We start from the raw sequence: 18,638 nt of genomic DNA on the forward strand, positions 1-18,638 counted from the left end.
GGGCGCGTGGCGCTGGGGCTTTGCTACTGGCCCATGGCGGGGGGGGGCTCTGTCTCCTCTGGTTCCCCTGGTCCTGCGCTCCTTGCCTGGGGGGGCGCTGTCCGGGGTCTCCCTCTCCCGCCTGCGGGGGCAGGCATGCGAGGGTCACTGGGAAGTGCTGCCCTGGGGCTCCACAGCTCCTGGGGGGGCCGAGGGCGGGTGGGAGTCCCGGGCCTTTCTCTGCTTATCTCTGGCCTCTGGGGGCCAGTGGTAATGTTGTCACAATGTTATCGCAACTTTCTACCCTTGCTGGCAAGTACATTCTGTACATTTATCCTATGTTGCACTTTTGTGTTGCACATAAACACACATTCACACATACATATACATCAGTCATTTGTGCCATATGTCTTGGGTACACTTTCTGCTCTTCTTTGCAGTGGTCATTTGAGCTGCTTGTTTTTTTTATATATATTTTTTTATACACACACATATATATATATGTGTACGTGTGTGTGTATGAATATATGTATGTATATGTATGTGTGTGTGTGTGTGTGTATATATATATATATATATATATATATATATATATATATATATATATATATATATATATATATATATATACATATATATTAGTGCTGTCAATTCCAGGTGCCGCGATTAAAAGTCCTCACCAGGATTTTGTTCAGGCTTCCTGGATTGTGTTGATTCCACTAATTTTACCTGGATTGCTAATTAGGAAATCTAGCAAGCTTGAGCAAAATCCTGGTGAGGACTTTTAATCGCGGCACCTAAAATTGACAGCACTAATATATATATAGAATTGTTATTATTTGATCCATTATTTGATATAAAAACAAAGTTGTCCTCCAAAGATGGGGGGGGTGGAGGTGGGCCCAAAAAAAAAAAAAAAAAAAACTTTCAGAACGGACAGAGCAGAGATCACTGGCCACACTTGGAAATGATGTGAGTGGGAGGCGGCTGCGTTGAGACCCGGGAGCCCGTTTGGATATGATCATTAGAGGCGTTCAGATCACAGGCCGGAGCTGTGCTGGGGAAGACTGCAGCCAGATCTTTAATGTGACCTGCTCATTTCAAGGGGATGAAAAGGCCTGACCTTGCCGCGCTGTGATGTGCGCTGACCGCCTTCTCATCACCGCCGTCAATTTCTGTTGGTCAGGTGGTGGTGATGATGAACACAGCACTATCATATTTTTTAAAAAATATGAGTTACGTTAAGTAAAGTTTACCCTGCTCTAAACATTTTGATATGAGCCATAGTGCAAGCTTCTCTCTATCTGCATTAGGTCTGCTCCATACACAGCATGGTAGAGCAGCCTTATGATCGAGTTCCTGCATGAGTTTCCTTAAAGATTCTCAGAAAGGGAGCACTTTGATTCTGGAGCTCCCGGCTTCCAGAGACTCGGAAAAACTTCCACAGAAATTCCAAATAATCTTTATGCTTACCTCAGAGTCTGTGCTTGCAGCTCCGTTTCTGGCCACCAGGTGGGGCCCTTTGCTTGCCTGAAGCTCTACAGCAGCAGGGCTTTCCATAGGTTGAGGTCTGCGCTTGTTTCAACCCACTCCCTCTTGTCATGGTATTTAAGGAACGGGCCCTGTTCAGCCTGTCTGGCTGTTGTGTTTGCCGTGGCTTTGAGAGAACCCCCCAGCAGGTGTGCGTGCACCCATGGGCCTGGACTGCTACTCATTTCTTAGCTGTGAGAGAGCCCCCCCCTCTCCCCCAGAGGAGGCAGGCCTCCTAACCCAAGCCTTGGGTAATTGTGGTAATTCCACTTTCTTGCGTGAGCTCTCCACCCACACCCCTTTCTGCCTTTCATCGTCTGCTCTTTCATTCTTTCTTCCTCCCTCCTTTTTCTCTGTCTCTCTTTTAACCCCCTTCTCCAGCTGGCCATCTGGGTCCAGAGCGCACGTGAACTCTGTCGAGTGGGACGGCGGCAGTAACGCGTCCACTGTCTCGTGAGACACAGGGGTGTCCACGCTGGCCTCCAGATGCGGGGCCTCTGCAGGGACAGGGTGGGGTCTCTCAAACGTCATCGTGAGGGGCATCTGAAAATGTTTTCTCTCACAGGACTGGGAGGCCCAGTCAGGGGGCCAGAATCACCACCTGGAGATGAGGAGGCTTTAATCAGAAACGCCACGCCTCACCATATCTCAGTCCAGACTGCCGGGTTGTATCTCACTTGCCCAGACCCCCACACCGCACCCTGCCTCTGCTGTCCAGACCTGGGTCTCCGTCTCCTTTGATCTGCTGGCCCCCCTGAACATTTCATTCAATTATCCCAGTCCACCTGTTAACGGCTTGCCGCCAATCACAACGGTTGGCCCTCATCTGTTGGGTCAAAGGAGTGTGTGTGTCTGTGTTTGTGTGTGTCTGTGTGCGTGCGTGTTCCTACCTACATATGGATGGATTTCTAAAGATCAGTCATTCTTTCCAAATAACATTTGGGTTCACTTTCAAATAAAGATGAAATCTTACACATTTTGAGCAGGTTTGATCTTTATTTATGTTCATGGCCTTTTTATATGTAGCCAAGAAAATGTCCTGATTAGCCAGAATGAAAAAAATTAACCGTTTTAAATGTCAGGTACATTAAACAATTTTTCTAATTGAGATTGTTCACCTGTAGGGCATGCCGACGCCCTCCTTCGGTTTTTCACTTTGGAGTGGTGATGGAGAAGATAGCGGTAAGCCTCGAGCTGCCGTCAGCCAGATGGCAGTTCTCCGGCCGGGCTGATGAGCAGCGTGGAGAGCTGTAGTCTTGACTAAAGCAACATCTCACCTCAGAGCCTCGGCTTTGACTGAATATGACCTCTTATTGGCCAGGACAAGGCCACGGACGGGTAGGGTTTTCTGGAAGTGAATGGAAGGTGTGTCGTGATTCCCTCCGATCTGCAGCCTTGAAAGCTGCGTCCGTCGGGAAGCAGGAAATACAGGCGGCTTCGATCTTGTGGCATAAAATGCAGACTCGAATTTCGCCGAGTTTTACTTCTCTGTTTTCTGCTCTTGCAACTGTTCCAAGGCACTAAGAGATCCATCTGTGGGTCCTTCAGCTGGACCTGTGTGGGTCTGGGTCTTGATAGCGCAGCACGTTCAGGTCTGTGTGCCTGTGCCGGGGCAGGCCCTCACGTCTGGGCTCCCTTGGGGGCCCTTTTAGCTGGGACAGGCCCTCATGTCCGGGATCCCTTCAGCGGAGCCGGACGGCCTGTGGGCTCCACTCATCTCGCTGTCTCGTGGTCTTTCACGCCCACTCTTCTGTGAGGGTAGATTAGAGCCCAGGTTATTTGGACAAACAACTAACAAAGAGACATTCACAGAGTCCCCGGAGACCTTCCAGGCACTGTCTGGGAGACTCCGTCCTCCGAGTTAAGATCAGTTCATCATTCATGCCATGGCACTTCTCATGTGATCTTCTAATGAAGACATCGAGGCAGATTACAGAGATCAGAAGGCACTCTCTCACTTTGCTTGTCTTGTCCAAGGTCTAATTAGGACATCCTGAACTATAAGAATAGGACAAAAGAAATGGTGTTTGTGTGTGTGTGTGTGTGTGCGCGCGCGCACATGCTTGGGAAAGGCTTAGCTTGTTTGGCCATCAAATCCTTACTCCCTCTTGTTGACTTGTCTAACAGGATGATTTTAATTAATCTGAAGTTGGTGTTAAACATTTGTAATTAGCTCGTGTGCGCACTCTTAATTAGCCGCCGAAGCAAATTCGTCATGCTTATCATAATCAGCACGGCGCTTTAACCAAAGTGTCTCAGTGTTGCCTGTGGCTGCGCTGACAAAACTGGATTTAACCTGTTGGAAATCGATAAAAATGAAAAAAACAACAAGCCCAGTGCAGCAGGTTGTGCTCAAATGTGCAGTGAAATACAACTGAAGTCCACCGTCTAACGGCAAGGCCAGCTAGCACACGTGTCATCAACGTCGGTGGGTGTAGGCCGGGGTAGCAGGCTTGGGGAAGGCAGGGCTTGATCTAGAGAAGTGGCTGTTGGTTTGAGTGGAGGCAGAGAGGAGGAGGAGGAGGAGGAAGAGGGCTCTTCCAGCTGGTCAGCCGGCCTGTGTTTCTGCCGCCGGCTCTGCAGATGTTTGGAAGACATGACTTCCACTGAGACATCTGACTTCCATTCTGTGGAAGGGAGGGAAACTTGATACATCTGCCTTGTTTTTCTGCTGCAGGAGGAGGAATCTCTTCAGCGACCTGTCTCCATCCAGACCCATGTCCTCGAGTCCTCTCAGACCCAGACAAGCTACCGCTCAGGAGAAGACGGTAAGCCGTCCTTCTAAAGGTGCCGTTATGGAGTCAGCCCGGTCTGACCCACTGATTTCCTGCCTGAAAAGCACATGTGGCTTGTTGAGGGTTGAGGGGTTGGTCACGTGACCCCCGTGGACAGTGAACGCTGGAGTAGCGGATCTGAGGCGGCCCTCCCCAGGTGTCTTGCAGGTGACAGGAGTGAGGAGTGAACCGAGCGGCAGTCATCACCGAGTAACCTTCCCTCTCCCCCTCCCAGGACAGTCGCCGCAGGCCGCAGCCCAACTCCTCCGACGATAGTGACCTAGAAGCGCGCCTGAACAGCTGGAACCTCGGGGTAACGTGCCACGCCCCCACTCCGGGCCACGCCCCCACCTTGGGCCACGCCCACTCGTTCCCTTTGCCTTGCTTTGTTTGGTTTTCATGGGGCTCTCCTGGAGGGTGAAGTTTAGCACAGCTGTGTTGAACTGTGAAAATAATCGACTGTCCTGATCTTCGTCCTTTGCACCACACTGCTGTTCCTCCTCACAACTCTCAGGCCTGTAATCTTACTGTGACGACGACTTACCGTATTTTCCGGACTATAATCCGGTACTTTTTTCCCCACGATTTGAACGATGCGGCTTATACTGATGTGCGGCTTTTCTGTAGATTTCTCTTCACCCGTCAGGGGGCGGAGCAGAAAGTGAATCAGGTGGTAGGTCAAAGTTGTAAATCAAAGAAGAAAGTGCTCAATTTCATTTAGCACATGCAACCAGCCAAATTGTGTTGTGCCAAATTCCAAGTCCCCTCATTTACACACGCATAAAGACGCTACAGATGATATTCAGGAGTTATATTGAGGTGCACTCTATAGTCCAGAAAATACGGTAGTTGGTTTTTCCTTTTTTCTCTGTCTCTCTCTTCATCTCATGCTCTCACTTCTCTCTCTCCTCCCCTCTCACACCCTCACCCCTATTGCTCTCTCTCGCTCTCTCTCTTTCTGTCTCTCTGTTTATTTTGACTCGGTTCCACCCAGGCCAGCTTTTTCAAACTGCCGGCCTGCGTCCAAGCATTGCCGCAGTAACCCAGAAGATCTTTCTCTCCCCTTATCTGGGAGCTAGGGTGAGTGGGGCGATAAGCAGCCAGCCCGTCCCGCTGTGGGTGGGGTCAGGGGTCAGGTGTAATCTAATGCTGCATCGAGCTTGAATGTGAATCTTCTGCACTTGGCGACTCACGCCTGGAGGGGTGAAATAGCGGGACGGCTGTATCTCATCTGTGTGTCCCTCGTCGGTGTGTGCCTCGTCAGTGTGTGCCTCATCTGTGTGAGCCTCGTCGGTGTGTGCCTCATCTGTGTGAGCCTCGTCGGTGTGAGCCTCGTCGGTGTGTGCCTCATCTGTGTGGGCCTTGTCTGTGTGAGCCTCGACTGTGTGTGCCTCGTCTGTGTGTGCCTCGTCTGTGTGTGCCTCGTCTGTGTGGGCCTCATCTGTGTGAGCCTCGACTGTGTGTGCCTCGTCCGTGTGTGCCTCATCCGTGTGTGCCTCGTCCGTGTGTGCCTCGTCCGTGTGTGCCTCGTCCGTGTGTGCCTTGTCCGTGTGTGCCTCATCTGTGTGTGCCTCGTCTGTGTGAGCCTCCTCTGTGTGTGCCTCCGTCTGTGTGAGCCTTGTCGGTGTGAGCCTTGTCGGTGTGAGCCTTGTCGGTGTGTGCCTCGTCGGTGTGTGCCTCGTCTGTGTGAGCCTCCGTCTGTGTGTGCCTCGTCTGTGTGTGCCTCGTCTGTGTGTGCCTCGTCTGTGTGGGCCTCATCTGTGTGAGCCTCGACTGTGTGTGCCTCGTCCGTGTGTGCCTCATCCGTGTGTGCCTCGTCCGTGTGTGCCTCGTCCGTGTGTGCCTCGTCCGTGTGTGCCTTGTCCGTGTGTGCCTCGTCTGTGTGAGCCTCCTCTGTGTGTGCCTCCGTCTGTGTGAGCCTTGTCGGTGTGAGCCTTGTCGGTGTGAGCCTTGTCGGTGTGTGCCTCATCTGTGTGGGCCTTGTCTGTGTGAGCCTCGACTGTGTGTGCCTCGTCTGTGTGTGCCTCGTCTGTGTGTGCCTCGTCTGTGCGGGCCTCATCTGTGTGAGCCTCGACTGTGTGAGCCTCGACTGTGTGTGCCTCGTCCGTGTGTGCCTCGTCCGTGTGTGCCTCGTCCGTGTGTGCCTCGTCCGTGTGTGCCTTGTCCGTGTGTGCCTCGTCCGTGTGTGCCTCATCTGTGTGTGCCTCGTCTGTGTGAGCCTCCTCTGTGTGTGCCTCCGTCTGTGTGAGCCTTGTCGGTGTGAGCCTTGTCGGTGTGTGCCTCGTCGGTGTGTGCCTCGTCGGTGTGTGCCTCGTCTGTGTGAGCCTCCGTCTGTGTGTGCCTCCGTCTGTGTGTGCCTCCGTCTGTGTGAGCCTCCTCTGTGTGTGCCTCCGTCTGTGTGTGCCTCCTCTGTGTGTGCCTCCGTCTGTGTGTGCCTCATCTGTGTGAGCCTCCTCTGTGTGAGCCTCCTCTGTGTGTGCCTCCGTCTGTGTGAGCCTCGACTGCGTGTGCCTCGTCTGCGTGTGCCTCGTCTGCGTGTGCCTCGTCTGCGTGAGCCTCGTCTGCGTGAGCCTCGTCTGCGTGAGCCTCGTCTGTGTGAGCCTCGCTCCAGCTGGACGGGGCGACCAGGGCCGGCATGTTTGACGCTGTCAGTGTGATAACAGCTGATTCTGAATCAGCTCCATCGTGCACTACCACGTCCAGCAGCCAGTAATAAGCAAGAATATATTTTAAGGTTGAACTGTGAGCTCCACAGAGGTTCTGCACAAAATACGCCTGTCCTGACAATGACAACATATGACCTGTGTGGGTTTATTGTGTTAGATTGTATTATGTTAACAATCTAAATTGCTTGCTCACAGTATGCTTGACCTCTGCATTGTTGAGTGTCCCTTGTGTTTGTCCTAGCGTAGCCACCTGGTGTCACACGCGTAAGACAAACCGGGGCAAAGTTCTCTGGTGTGCCTGGCCCCAGAGTGTCGGGGGTTCCCCGGTTCAGAGGAAGTTTGGGATGCATGTCCTGACACACCACCCTACACAATAGCCCTGAGTGGAGCTCTCCTCCTGATTGTTCTCTCTCTCTCTCTCTCTCTCTCTCTCTCATTTTAGCTCTGTTTCTGTGCGTCTTTCAGATGGTCTTATAGTTTTTTAGTCTTTGTTATGTGGTGTTGAAGCCGTGTGATGGCTGGCTGCTTGTAGAAGACAGCAGCATCGTGAGGTCAGAGCAGTACCTTCATTGACCCACCACAAGCTTCAGAAGCTCCAGACACTGCACTCTGGAGTCAACGAGCTGTTTGATCAGCTGTTTGTTTAGTGTCTACAGCACAATGCTCAGTGCCTTCACGTTTTGCCTTTTTTAATGTAGCATCATCAGAGTTTTGTGGAGAGTGACGCAGCAGATAGAACAGCAACCACCGAGGAGTCTGGGATTGGTCACCTGGCACCACTGCCTTGGCACCGCCGAGCAGTGGGGGCGGAGATGACCGCGTCGCTCATGCCAACCTGGGGGCGGGCCCTGCCGGAGCTGCACCCATCTACCAGCCCAGGGGGTGGGCCCTGCTGGAGCTCCGCCCACAAATGAGACAGTTTACTCTGCTTTTCCCCCAGACTCCTTCAGGCTACTGGCCAGGGACTGATTTACATGGTGTGTTGAGAGAGCCAGAGTTGAACTCTGACCCCTCCGCCACAAGCCAGAGCTGAGTGAATTTGTGTAAACCTTGTTGATGCTAACTTCAGCACAAGCTTCTGCAGAGGTGCCCTCACTACGGCAGTTTTACAGAGTGACAGTCTGACTCACAGCTGGACAGAGGGAGCTCTTAAGAGAGGCAGTGCCTTCACACTGAACAGCTGGGGCAGTTTATAGATAGAGAGATTGGTTTCAATTTTCTGTGATTTAAGCGTTTTTTTCATTATTATTCTGGATGTTGTAAAGAGTCAGCAGGCTTCTGAGGTCTCTGTCTCACCCCGCCCTTTACAGACAGCTTCACTTTACTCTCTCTCTCTCTGTCTCTCTCTGTGTCTCTTTGGTGAGCTTTAGTTTGGCTTGGACCACTTTTCAAAAGAAAATGATCCTCTCTCAGTCTGCACGCTTCCTTGCAGTCTAATCAAAGCATCCAGAATCAGGTGTGTGTGAGTGTGTGTGAGTGTGTGTGAGTGTGTGTGTGTGTGTGTGTGTGTGTGTGTGTGTGTGTGTGTATATCTCTGTGTATCTATTGTGCATGTACGGGTGTGTGTGTGTGTCTTCGTGTATCTATTGTGCATGTACGGGTGGGTGTGTGTGTGTGTGTGTGCGCGCGTGTGTGTGTGTGTGTGTGTGTTTCCGTGTATCTATTGTGCATGTGTGTGTGTGTGTGTGTGTGTGTGTGTGTGTGTGTGTATCTCTGTGTATCTATTGTGCATGTACGGGTGTGTGTGTGTGTGTCTTCGTGTATCTATTGTGCATGTACGGGTGGGTGTGTGTGTGTGTGTGTGTGCACGCGCGTGTGTGTGTGTGTGTGTTTCCGTGTATCTATTGTGCACGCGCGTGTGTGTGTGTGTGTGTTTCCGTGTATCTATTGTGCATGTACGTGTGTGTGTGTGTGTGTGTGTGTGTGTGTGTGTGTGTGTGTGTGTGTGTGTGTGTGTGTGTGTACGGGTGTGTGTACGGGTGTGTGGGTGTGTGACTGTGTCCTGGCCCACTGCACCGGCCCCTCACAGATTATGGGACTGTTGACAAAAGCCAAAATGCCAAAGGAAGTTTAAAACAAAAAATAAAGTAAGTGAAGTTAAGGTTTAAAAAAGAGACGGAAACGGCTTTGCTTCACACAATGCCTGTGGTATTCTTCTGGGTAAACACACAGAGTTGGGAAAGAGTGTGTGAAGAGTGGCGGCCTTTGAAGTCCACTGACATTGTTTATGATAAATCTAGGGAGATGGGAGTCAGAAGAAGGGGGTGTGGCTATGAGGGGGTGTGGCTCCAAGGGGAAGAATGGGCCCACATTAAGACAAAACGCAATGCGCGTGTGTGGGCTATTATAGTTCCTATGGCTTTCTGCGTTAACAGGTAAACTGCTCACTGAAAAAAAAACATGTTAATTGAATAAACCGAATAAAATATTTCTGTCACACTTTTATTTAGCACATTGTATCCAACCAATTAACAGAATACTCATTTAAGACAATTTTAACCATAAAAATGATTGCTTTTACTTTCTCCTATTCACGTTAAAATATTTTCTTCTAAACTCCGGGAGAAAGGAGGAAGAAAACGTGAGTCTCCAGCTCAAAAGTTTAATGATACAAACGAAACCGAAAACAAAAACAGAGCATTGACGAGGGCAAACCAACGCCAACATAACGACGGCCACAGAAAGAAAAAGAGGCTTAAAATGGTGCAGAGCAGTCTGAGGGAAGCTAACGACTAGTGGGTCTTAATAACGTTGGGCAAGTGGCTCGAATGTTTCATGTGTTAAATATGGCAACTCGTTTTATTTACGAGCGCCGTGCATGTGATTTCATTTTTCTTGCGTATATCGTGTTCAACGCGATTATCGGTCAGATACTAGAGAAGAGTTACGGTGGTGTCTATAACTCTTTTTTTGCAGATTGAGAATCCCCGGTATTTACGGCAAAGCCCTATTGCCCTGTCTCCGGTGAGTGTCAGGAAGGCCTTGCTTTTATCCTCCTCACTGCGCTGGATTCACATCTGTCTCACTCTCTCACATCTGTCTCACTCTCACTCTACCCCTCCCTCTTTCTCTCTCTCTCTAATATAGATCTACGCCAAATCAAGCCTAAGAAAAAATAGTTCTGTTCCTGAGGAGCGGGTTCCAGTTTTCAGCCCAGATAAGGAGGTAGGCATCAACGGTCCCCGTGCTCCTGCGGGAACGTTCTGAACGGGTTGTAATCATGCAAGTTCGTGCGAGGTTTGCTTTTGGACGGCCCCTCTCGCGTTCTGGGTCCCGTAAGGCTGTCTTCTGTGAGCACTGCCACACAGAACGTGTTGGGGTTTGTCAGCTGGCACAAACTCCCAGCACTGAGCCAAATGCCAGATGGTAGTACGTTGCCTTTAATATGCTTTCTGGAAGACCTAAGTGCTGAAATGAAGCATGGATGATAACTCCATACACCTTCCGCTAATCCCTTCCCCACCCTGGAGATTTTTTTAATGTGTGTGTGTGTGTGTGTGTGTGTGTGTGTGTGTGTGTGTGTGTGTGTGTCATTGTTTTTGAGAAACTCATCCTGTTTTTCTCTTTTTTATCCATTTTTTACGTTGGCTTAAGCTGAAAATCTCAGCGAGACAGCTTCTCTTTGATGTGGCCCTGTCCCCTGGTTCTGTTCAGGACGTAAATGACCAGGGTCTTCGCTACAGGTTTGGTTTGGTAGTGCGCCAGGGCGAGATCGCGGGCCCACCATGGGGGCGAGATCGTGGAGCAGGTTGCGGTGCCATGCTGTAAGTTAGCTGAGGCGTGAGGGCCCTATAGTCGGGCTCATGGGTGAACGAAACCTTCCTCAGAAGCCACTGGGCTGTAATGAGTGGAAATGGTGCATGACGTGGCTCTTACTGGCTGTGATGGAAATGGCAACGGTGTATAGAGGCGGAGGAAGGGTGGGGGAGGGTGTTTGGAGGGGGGGTTTCTGAGCTGCACCGTGTTTCCTGTGCTCGTCTCTCCTCCCTCTCCAAAGAGATTTACTCCCTCCCCAGGTGCGTCTCCTGCTTATGTTGCTCTTTAAGAGAGGAAAAAACCTGCATGCTCATTCCTTCACTTTTCTCTCTCACTCTCTCACATTCTGTCTCACTCTCATGTTCTCTCTCTCTCATGTTCTCTCTCACTCTCGTGTTCTCTCTCTCTTCTCTCTCTCCAATTTCTTTCTTCTACATTCTCACTCTATCTCTCACAGATATTCTACATGGAATATCTCCTCACTTTCACAATCTCACTCTCACATTTCATCTCTCTCACATTCTCACTCTCATGTTCCCTCTTCTCACTCTCACATTCTCACTCTCACATTCTCCCTCTCACATTCTCCCTCTCACTCTCACATTCTCACGTTCACATTCTCATTCTCACTCTCACATTCCCACTCACATTCCATCTTTTCACTCTCGCACTCTTTCATCCCATCCTTTCTCTTTCACAATCTCTTCCTCTCTGTTCTCTCACTCTGTTGCATTCTTTCATTCTGACTCACTCTCTCACCCCAACCATTCTGTCACTCATATTCTGTCTATTGCATTCTTTCTTACCATGTTGCATTCTCTCTCTCTCTCTCTCTCTCTCTCTCTCTCTCTCTCCCCCATTTTCTTCCTTTCCTCTGTCTCTCACTTATTTCCTCACATTCTCCCTTTTCCCCTCATACTAACATCTCTTTCCTCCTACAGTGTGTGATCAGGGTTATGATACACTAAATTCAGAAAATACTCTCACCTAATATTCACAACATGGATTATATTGCTGAGCTGTTTTGCCTTTTAGGGAAAAATTATTCAGCAAAACCATTCTCAGAATTCATCTGTGTCATGCATTTACATATTTAATTAATCAGAGTTTAATTAATAAGTGTCTTTACTAAGTGTCTTTAATAAGGTCACCGTATTGAAGCAGCCTTTTATAACAGCTTCAACTAAACATTTTCTTTTCCCATTTTGCTGCAGTTTCTGTCCTTGAACAGCGGGGGCAGTGTAGCTGTTCGTAGGGCGGCACCAAGTGTCTGGTGATCCTTTGGTGCAGGTGGAGTGGCCTCCACGCCAGCCTCCTTCTCCCAGGAGATCCACCACGCAGCTCCTGCTCGGCTGACACGGGCCGGTCCGGTCCTGCTGCGCCCGAGCAAGCCTGCTCCTCGCTCCACCCGCTTAACTAGGCTTAACTAATGGACACAGCCGGGAAAACGAGCCGGGCCGTGCGCTGAGCGGTTCTGGCCGAAGCCGAAGCGTTTAGCGTGAGCCGACACGCCTGACTAAGCTGCATTTATGCCGTTTTGTGAACTCTGCGATGCTGGCTGCACCTTTCATGTCTGTCCACCAGTGGGAGACACTGAGCAGGTGGTTCCTTCTTCCTGGCCAGCACTCTACCGGCACCTCAGATTCAGATTCTCTCTCTCACACACACACACACACAGACACACACACACACACACACACACACACACACACACACACACACACAGCACACGATCCAGCAGCATTAGAGAAACATTCACTGTCTTCCATAGTTAATCATGTTTGCACCACCTAAGCTTGTCCTTCCATTGTAACACCACTATGGTCGTCGGTTTCATAAAGCACTTGCTAGGTACATCACATTGGACTTGCTGGTGAGTGGTGAGAAGAATGAAGGCAAATAACACGGACGTAGTTGTGCTGATAACGAGCTGGCGTCATCTGAAGTAAGAGAGCTGACTGAACACTCTTGGCATTGACAGCTGTGTGTGAGCCACTCAGCTTTAACATTGGTGATTGGGTGGAGGTTATTGTGTAATATCAGGGGCGGAGCCTGCACGTCAGACTCCGTAACCCATATAAGAGCAACACATTTGCATGGGGGGCTGGCGTGACCTTTTTAGCTGATCCCAACCGTGTGTTATTGAAAAACAAGAAGATGAATTCAGCTTCGACTCATGCACAATACCCCACTTGTCTTTGCTGCCCATCATGGAAAAGAATCGTTGACTGTATCATTGAGCTAATACTTTCAAGCTTTGCTGAATCAGAAAGTACAACCCTGTTCTGTCTCTAGATACGAGTCTCTCACACATGTGTGGCCAATCAGGTCAGCCTACATACCAGGGGTGGGACTTACAGGAGTCTGAGTTTATTTAATAAAAGGATTTAAAGCAAGAAAATAGCTCATGGTTCCACAGAGGAGGAGCAAATGGTATTGGAAATTAGCTGGTATGGAAGTTTAAATGTTGATTTGCTGTAAGGTTTGAATCACTTTGCACTGTCCACCTTAGCGGTGGAACAGCTAGCGGTGATCAGCTTCACCCAAGCATTAGTGAAGACACAGAGCCTTCAACAGCAACATCTTAAGTTTATCCACGACAATCCATCCTCACACACCCGTACCGCTGTACAGCTTAGATTCTTCCACTTGAACTCCGCTTATATCTTTTGGACTGGATTCTTTGGACACGTCCTTTAATGCGAGCCATCTGGCTCGTGCACACTTGTGAAAAAACTACGTTTCCAGGGGTTTCTGCACGTTTGCCCCTGACCTGGGCGGAGCAGTAGTGCCAGGAGAAGCCAGTAGCCTCCAGTAGCCTCCAGTCACCATGGTGCACTCTAACCGTCGCAGGAGTGCATGGCGTCACATGCAGTCCTGCTCGGTGCATCAGTTCGGTCCAGCGGTCCGCTTCGTTAAAAGTGTTCGTTAAAAAAGTCCAGATGTGGCTGCAGCCCAATTGCACGCGACATTTCTGGGTTGCATGTAAATTGGGTCAGCGACGGGCACTTTATAGGGCAAGGTCAAAGGTCAGACTCGTCATCACGCGCCACTTGTCCTCATGTCATACGCTGCTGTGAAACCTGAGGCGTGCTGGTAATGTTTGGAGAAGGAGCGTTTTGTCTTGGGATGTAGCCATCGAGAGATGGAGGTTTGGATCATTTGAGATACTTGGTGTTGTTCCATCCCTCGCACTTCAAAGCTTCATTACCATCATCCCACCTAGGAGGTGGTAGTACTTAAGAACTGATTATTGTCTTTGAAGATTATTGTCTTTGAAGATTATTTTCTTTGAACTGTTTGTACTTGCCCTTCAGTGTGGTTTAACAGTTCAGACTGTAGAAATTAGATCATGTATGTTATGCCAGGCTGTTAACTAATGTGGAATATCTTAATAGTCCAGGCCTTTATATATTATCCAGATAGTATTAAAATGAGAGATATATTAGGTATTAAGAGCAACGTTACATAGACTTTGATAAGATTCATATTACAGCGTGTAATTCATATTACGGCGTGTAATTCATATTACGGCGTGTGCTCCAGAATCGTGCATCGTGTTCAGATTGCGGATATTGGTGCCCACACACGCATCGGTATCTGTCTATCCCCATTTCTGAGATAGCAGAGATGTCATGTCTCAAATATCGAGTGGATAAACAGTTGACTGGGAGACTTCTTTTGGCCTTCAGTGTCTTCCTATGTGAACAGGCTCCCTGAGGAAATGTATAGATGCTGTGTCAAGCAAGGATAACAGCGGTATCTCTCTTTCTCTCCCTTTCTCCCCCCCTCTCTCTCTCTTTCTCTTCCTCCCCCCTTTCTCTTTGTCTCTGTTGATTGTTCCTCTGTTCTCAGATTATCCTGTAAACATGGATGCATTACTGTTAATAATCGCATCCGCTTGTAGGCTTTTTGGTCCCATTTGACTTAGCCCTAAAGATACCTTTCACAGTGATTATTGGGAATCGCTTGTGCTGGTGGGTTGCCACATCCTTGCCGCTAGATCCCTCACCTCACAAACGTGTGGAATTCGTAGTTATAGAGTAGTTATATTTAATGGCGTTTGCGAACATTTAGGGGTGGGGATGTGAACCGTACAGGTTCAGCGGAGGCTGAACCTGACCCTGTGTTCAGTCGTCTGGAGCCGTCCTCAAGCAGGTTACAGAAAGAGGAGAGAGTCCTTTTGGCTCAGGCTGGTTCCTCACATCCCCCTAAGCCTGCTGGATCTTCTTCAGGTTTGAAGTGGAAATAAAAAGCAGCGTGTCGGAGACACGGCGACGCAGGTTGTTTTTGGCGTTCCTGAGCTACTCACTCCAGAAAAGCAAGCGACTGTTCACAGGGGCTGTTGGTGGAAGATGCCAGTCAGCCTTGTTTGGTACATGCGGGTTTGACCTCAGCACGTGTGTTCTTGTAAAGGTTTCTCGGTGATGGAGGACTTCCCATTGTCGCTCTGCTAGCTCACGGGAGCGGCTCAGCCGGGTTTCGCAGTGGCATCGTTGTCGTGTGTGTGAGCGCTGTGGCTGGCTTCAGTATTGTGCTGTATGTCTATTGTCTCAGCACTTGTGGTTATTCTGCAATGGGAGTGATTTAGACTACTGAGGCGTGAACCACAGTTCAACCCACTCAAGCTTCATGAATATTCATATGCTACTTCACTGATTGGTCTCTGAGAAAAAAATACTTTACCTTCCCTTTACATAAAACAACAACAATGGGGGAATAATCAGTGAATAGCTGCTTAGCTACCCCGTACCTGTGTGGTCTGATGTGGGAGGGCAGTGGAGTGGAGATGCTGTAAGGACCCTTTGCCCAGAGCTGAGGCTCAGGATTGCACCCCTCACCTGAGTGTCTCATCTTCACCCGTGTCTCAGAGAAGAAAGGAGGAGAAGGGGAGATGGTTAGACTACACTCAAGATGGTCTTTAGGGGCATCAAAATGGTCTTTAAGGATTGCTCTTATTATTTCATTCTGTTGGAGTCTTTTCGAGAACATTTGGTCCATGCTGGCCTTCGTCAGTAATCGAAGCTCTTCTCTTTATGACAGCTTTATTGTGATATTTGCGGATTGCCATTTCAGTTTAATATGTTTGTATTTTTATTCTTTTTTTTTTCTGCCATTGCATGTTTGGCACAGTTCATTATGGTTAGAGTAAAGTACGTTCCATTGTTCATCAAAGGACAGTATAAGCTTTCATCCGCAACACCCCCCCCCCCCCCCCCCCCGCACTGTGATGTCATGCTGCATCCTAGGAGAGAGGTTGTGTGTGTGTGTGTGTGGTGTTGGGGGCCCGGTGCCCCAGGTCAGCTTGGGGCTGGGGGGGGGGGGGGGGGGGGGGGGGGGTTCTGCAGCGCTGCAGCGGCCAGATCAAATGCGCTCCCCTCCCCCGCCCGACAGCAGGGCAAAGATACATCAGGAATGCCTGGCGGCCATGTTGTTAAGAGAGTACAGGGATATATATGTGTGTGTGTGTGTGTGTGTGTGTGTGTGTGTGTGTGTGTGTGTGTGTGTGTGTGTGTGTGTGTGTGTGTGTGTGTGTGTGTGTGTGTTTGAGAGTGAGAGAGATAGAGTAAGGAAGAGTGAGTGAGTGAGTGAGTGAGAGAGAGACTCCACCCAGTGATAGTTAATAGCACCTAATTTAAAGTGCGTGGGTGTGAGAGAGGGCACACACCTCTCCTAGTATCCCAAATACGTGTGGCTTTGACAGGCAGAAAGTGCTGCAGGCAGAGACTGTGCTCCTACTTGCCTCCAAAAGCTCTGAACTTTTGATCCCAGAAATCTTGAACTGCCATGAAAAGGCCTGGCATGGCAGAGCTGAGAGGAATTATTACTGTAATTACTGTTCCCTGACACCTTCCTCCTCTGCGCTCCTGGTCACTTGAGCAGCGTGCAGAAACACCACTCCAGCTGGGCACGCTGCTTCACCTCCTCTCTACACTACCGAGCTTTCGCTTTAAACAAAACACACTCGCGCCCACACTCACACCCATGTCTTCACTCCGTCCGTGACGGCCCGCCCCCTCCCCGGTTCGGCTGAGCCCTGATTGGCTGAGACAGCAAAGCGACTCCTTTCTTTCTTTCCTGGAGCACCACTTTCTGCCACACTGGCTCGCTGACTTTGTCCAGCTGTGGTTTGACTGTTACTCCAGCAAACTGAAGTGGAGATTTTAATCAATCATCTAGTCAGTGTTAGATGGTGACATGACACTCTGGGTGGATGGCGTCCCAGAACTACGCCCTTGTTTGGTTGAAGCTCATTAGAAGTCATTTGTGATCCTCTAACTGAAACGTTTGTTGTTTGGTGTACTGGATCTTACTGTGTTCTGGCGGTCCATTTGGTTTCTGAGCTTGAATGCAAATGCTTGTCCACCAATGTGGGTTGCAACCGGGCACGACCTGCTCCTGGGCCGGTACTGGGAGGGGCACTGGGCCGGTACTGGGAGGGGCGCTCTGTCTCATGTGACACATGCAGTGTCCTTCTCCTCCTACTCAGATCGAAATGAGGACCAAAGTTCTGGAGGCCAAACACCAAGAAGAGAAGCTGAGGCTGCAACAGAGACATGACGCTGATGTCCAGAAGGTGAGTTCCTCCAAGAGGGTTTCTCCTCCAAGAGGGTTTCTCCTCCCAGAGAGTTTCTCCTCCCAGAGAGTTTCTCCTCCCAGAGGGTTTCTCCTCCCAGAGGGTTTCTCCTCCCAGGGTTTCTCCTCCCAGAGAGTTTCTCCTCCCAGAGAATTCCTCTTCCCCTTCGCCTTACCCCAAACCCCAACCCTCCGCCCCCTGGAGTCATTACAATGGAAAAGCACAGCGATTACACATCGGTTACAACCAATCCATGTCCAATCCAATTTTCATAACACATTATTCTAATGAGCTATTCTAATGGATGAGGTTAGTGGTTAGTGGTCGTTGTCCATCAGAGCAGGTGATGAGATGGGAGAGACAGTCAGAGATGGGGTAAGGGGCAGAGGAGAAGAACGCTCACTAATTCAGAACCGGCCTGCGATAGAGTGCTGTGGTATCCACAGATCTGCGACACTAAGACGTCTGTTCTTCATCTCATTCTCATGGCTGACAGCACATCTGATGATATGGCTGCGTGACCAAGCTACTGCGGATTGTTTTTAACCTTTAACCTTGTTTCTTGTCATGAATGATGTCTTAAATTACAACATGAATTTACTGAGGTACAGCCTGGGCGTCTGTGTTGACAGTGGGGCCCTAGTGCTACTCCTGGCTACAGAGTCCCTACTGGGTTGCTTAGCAGCTCTTCATATGCCCTTAAAGCTCTTTGTATCAGACACGCCCTTATAGCTCTTCATATCAGACATGCCCTTAAAGCTCTTCGTATCAGACACGCCCTTGAAGCTCTTCGTATCAGACACTCCCTTGAAGCTCTTCGTATCAGACACGCCCTTGAAGCTCTTCGTATCAGACACGCCCTTGAAGCTCTTCGTATCAGACACGCCCTTGAAGCTCTTCGTATCAGACACGCCCTTAAAGCTCTTTGTATCAGACATGCCCTAGAAGCTCTTTGTATCAGACACGCCCTTAAAGCTCTTCGTATCAGACGTGCCCTAGAAGCTCTTCGTATCAGACATGCCCTAGAAGCTCTTCATATCAGACACGCCCTTAAAGCTCTTCATATCAGACATGCCCTAAAAGCTCTTCATGGCAGACGTGCCCTAAAAGCCCCAAATGACTGTCTCTAAAAGCACTTCTGAAGAGCAGGCCTACCCCCCCCTGGCCTGATGTACCCAACCCCATCCTATCTCACACTCTCCCTCCTCTGACTTACCTAAATGCAGCCGGAATGCACTCTTTAAGGAGACACAGGCAAAATTGTACCTGCCCCTAAATGTTCCATGAACTTCTCTTTACCCCCCCGCTCTCTGCTGGGGGCTTTCATCTCACGCGGACAGGCCGGCTGGTGGGCCG

General features: G+C 49.7%; 1 protein-coding gene across 6 annotated transcripts in view; it reads left to right on the forward strand.

The window, feature by feature from the left end:
• Positions 1-18,638, forward strand: part of cep112 (centrosomal protein 112) — a 74,102-nt gene that overhangs the window by 9,829 nt on the left and 45,635 nt on the right. For 2 of the 6 annotated variants that reach the window (XM_076986865.1, XM_076986860.1), the window contains exons 5-9: positions 4,187-4,277; positions 4,519-4,596; positions 9,866-9,913; positions 10,037-10,114; positions 17,196-17,282. In XM_076986865.1, the coding sequence (XP_076842980.1) occupies positions 4,187-4,277; positions 4,519-4,596; positions 9,866-9,913; positions 10,037-10,114; positions 17,196-17,282 (382 nt within the window). Of the gene's footprint in view, positions 1-4,186; positions 4,278-4,518; positions 4,597-5,288; positions 5,364-9,865; positions 9,914-10,036; positions 10,115-17,195; positions 17,283-18,638 lie in introns of those variants that run through there. The other 4 variants (XM_076986888.1, XM_076986871.1, XM_076986877.1 and 1 more) reach the window with 4 other exon arrangements.

The sequence above is a fragment of the Brachyhypopomus gauderio genome, chromosome 2, assembly GCF_052324685.1.
Source record: "Brachyhypopomus gauderio isolate BG-103 chromosome 2, BGAUD_0.2, whole genome shotgun sequence".
In the NCBI taxonomy this organism is placed as follows: domain Eukaryota; kingdom Metazoa; phylum Chordata; class Actinopteri; order Gymnotiformes; family Hypopomidae; genus Brachyhypopomus; species Brachyhypopomus gauderio.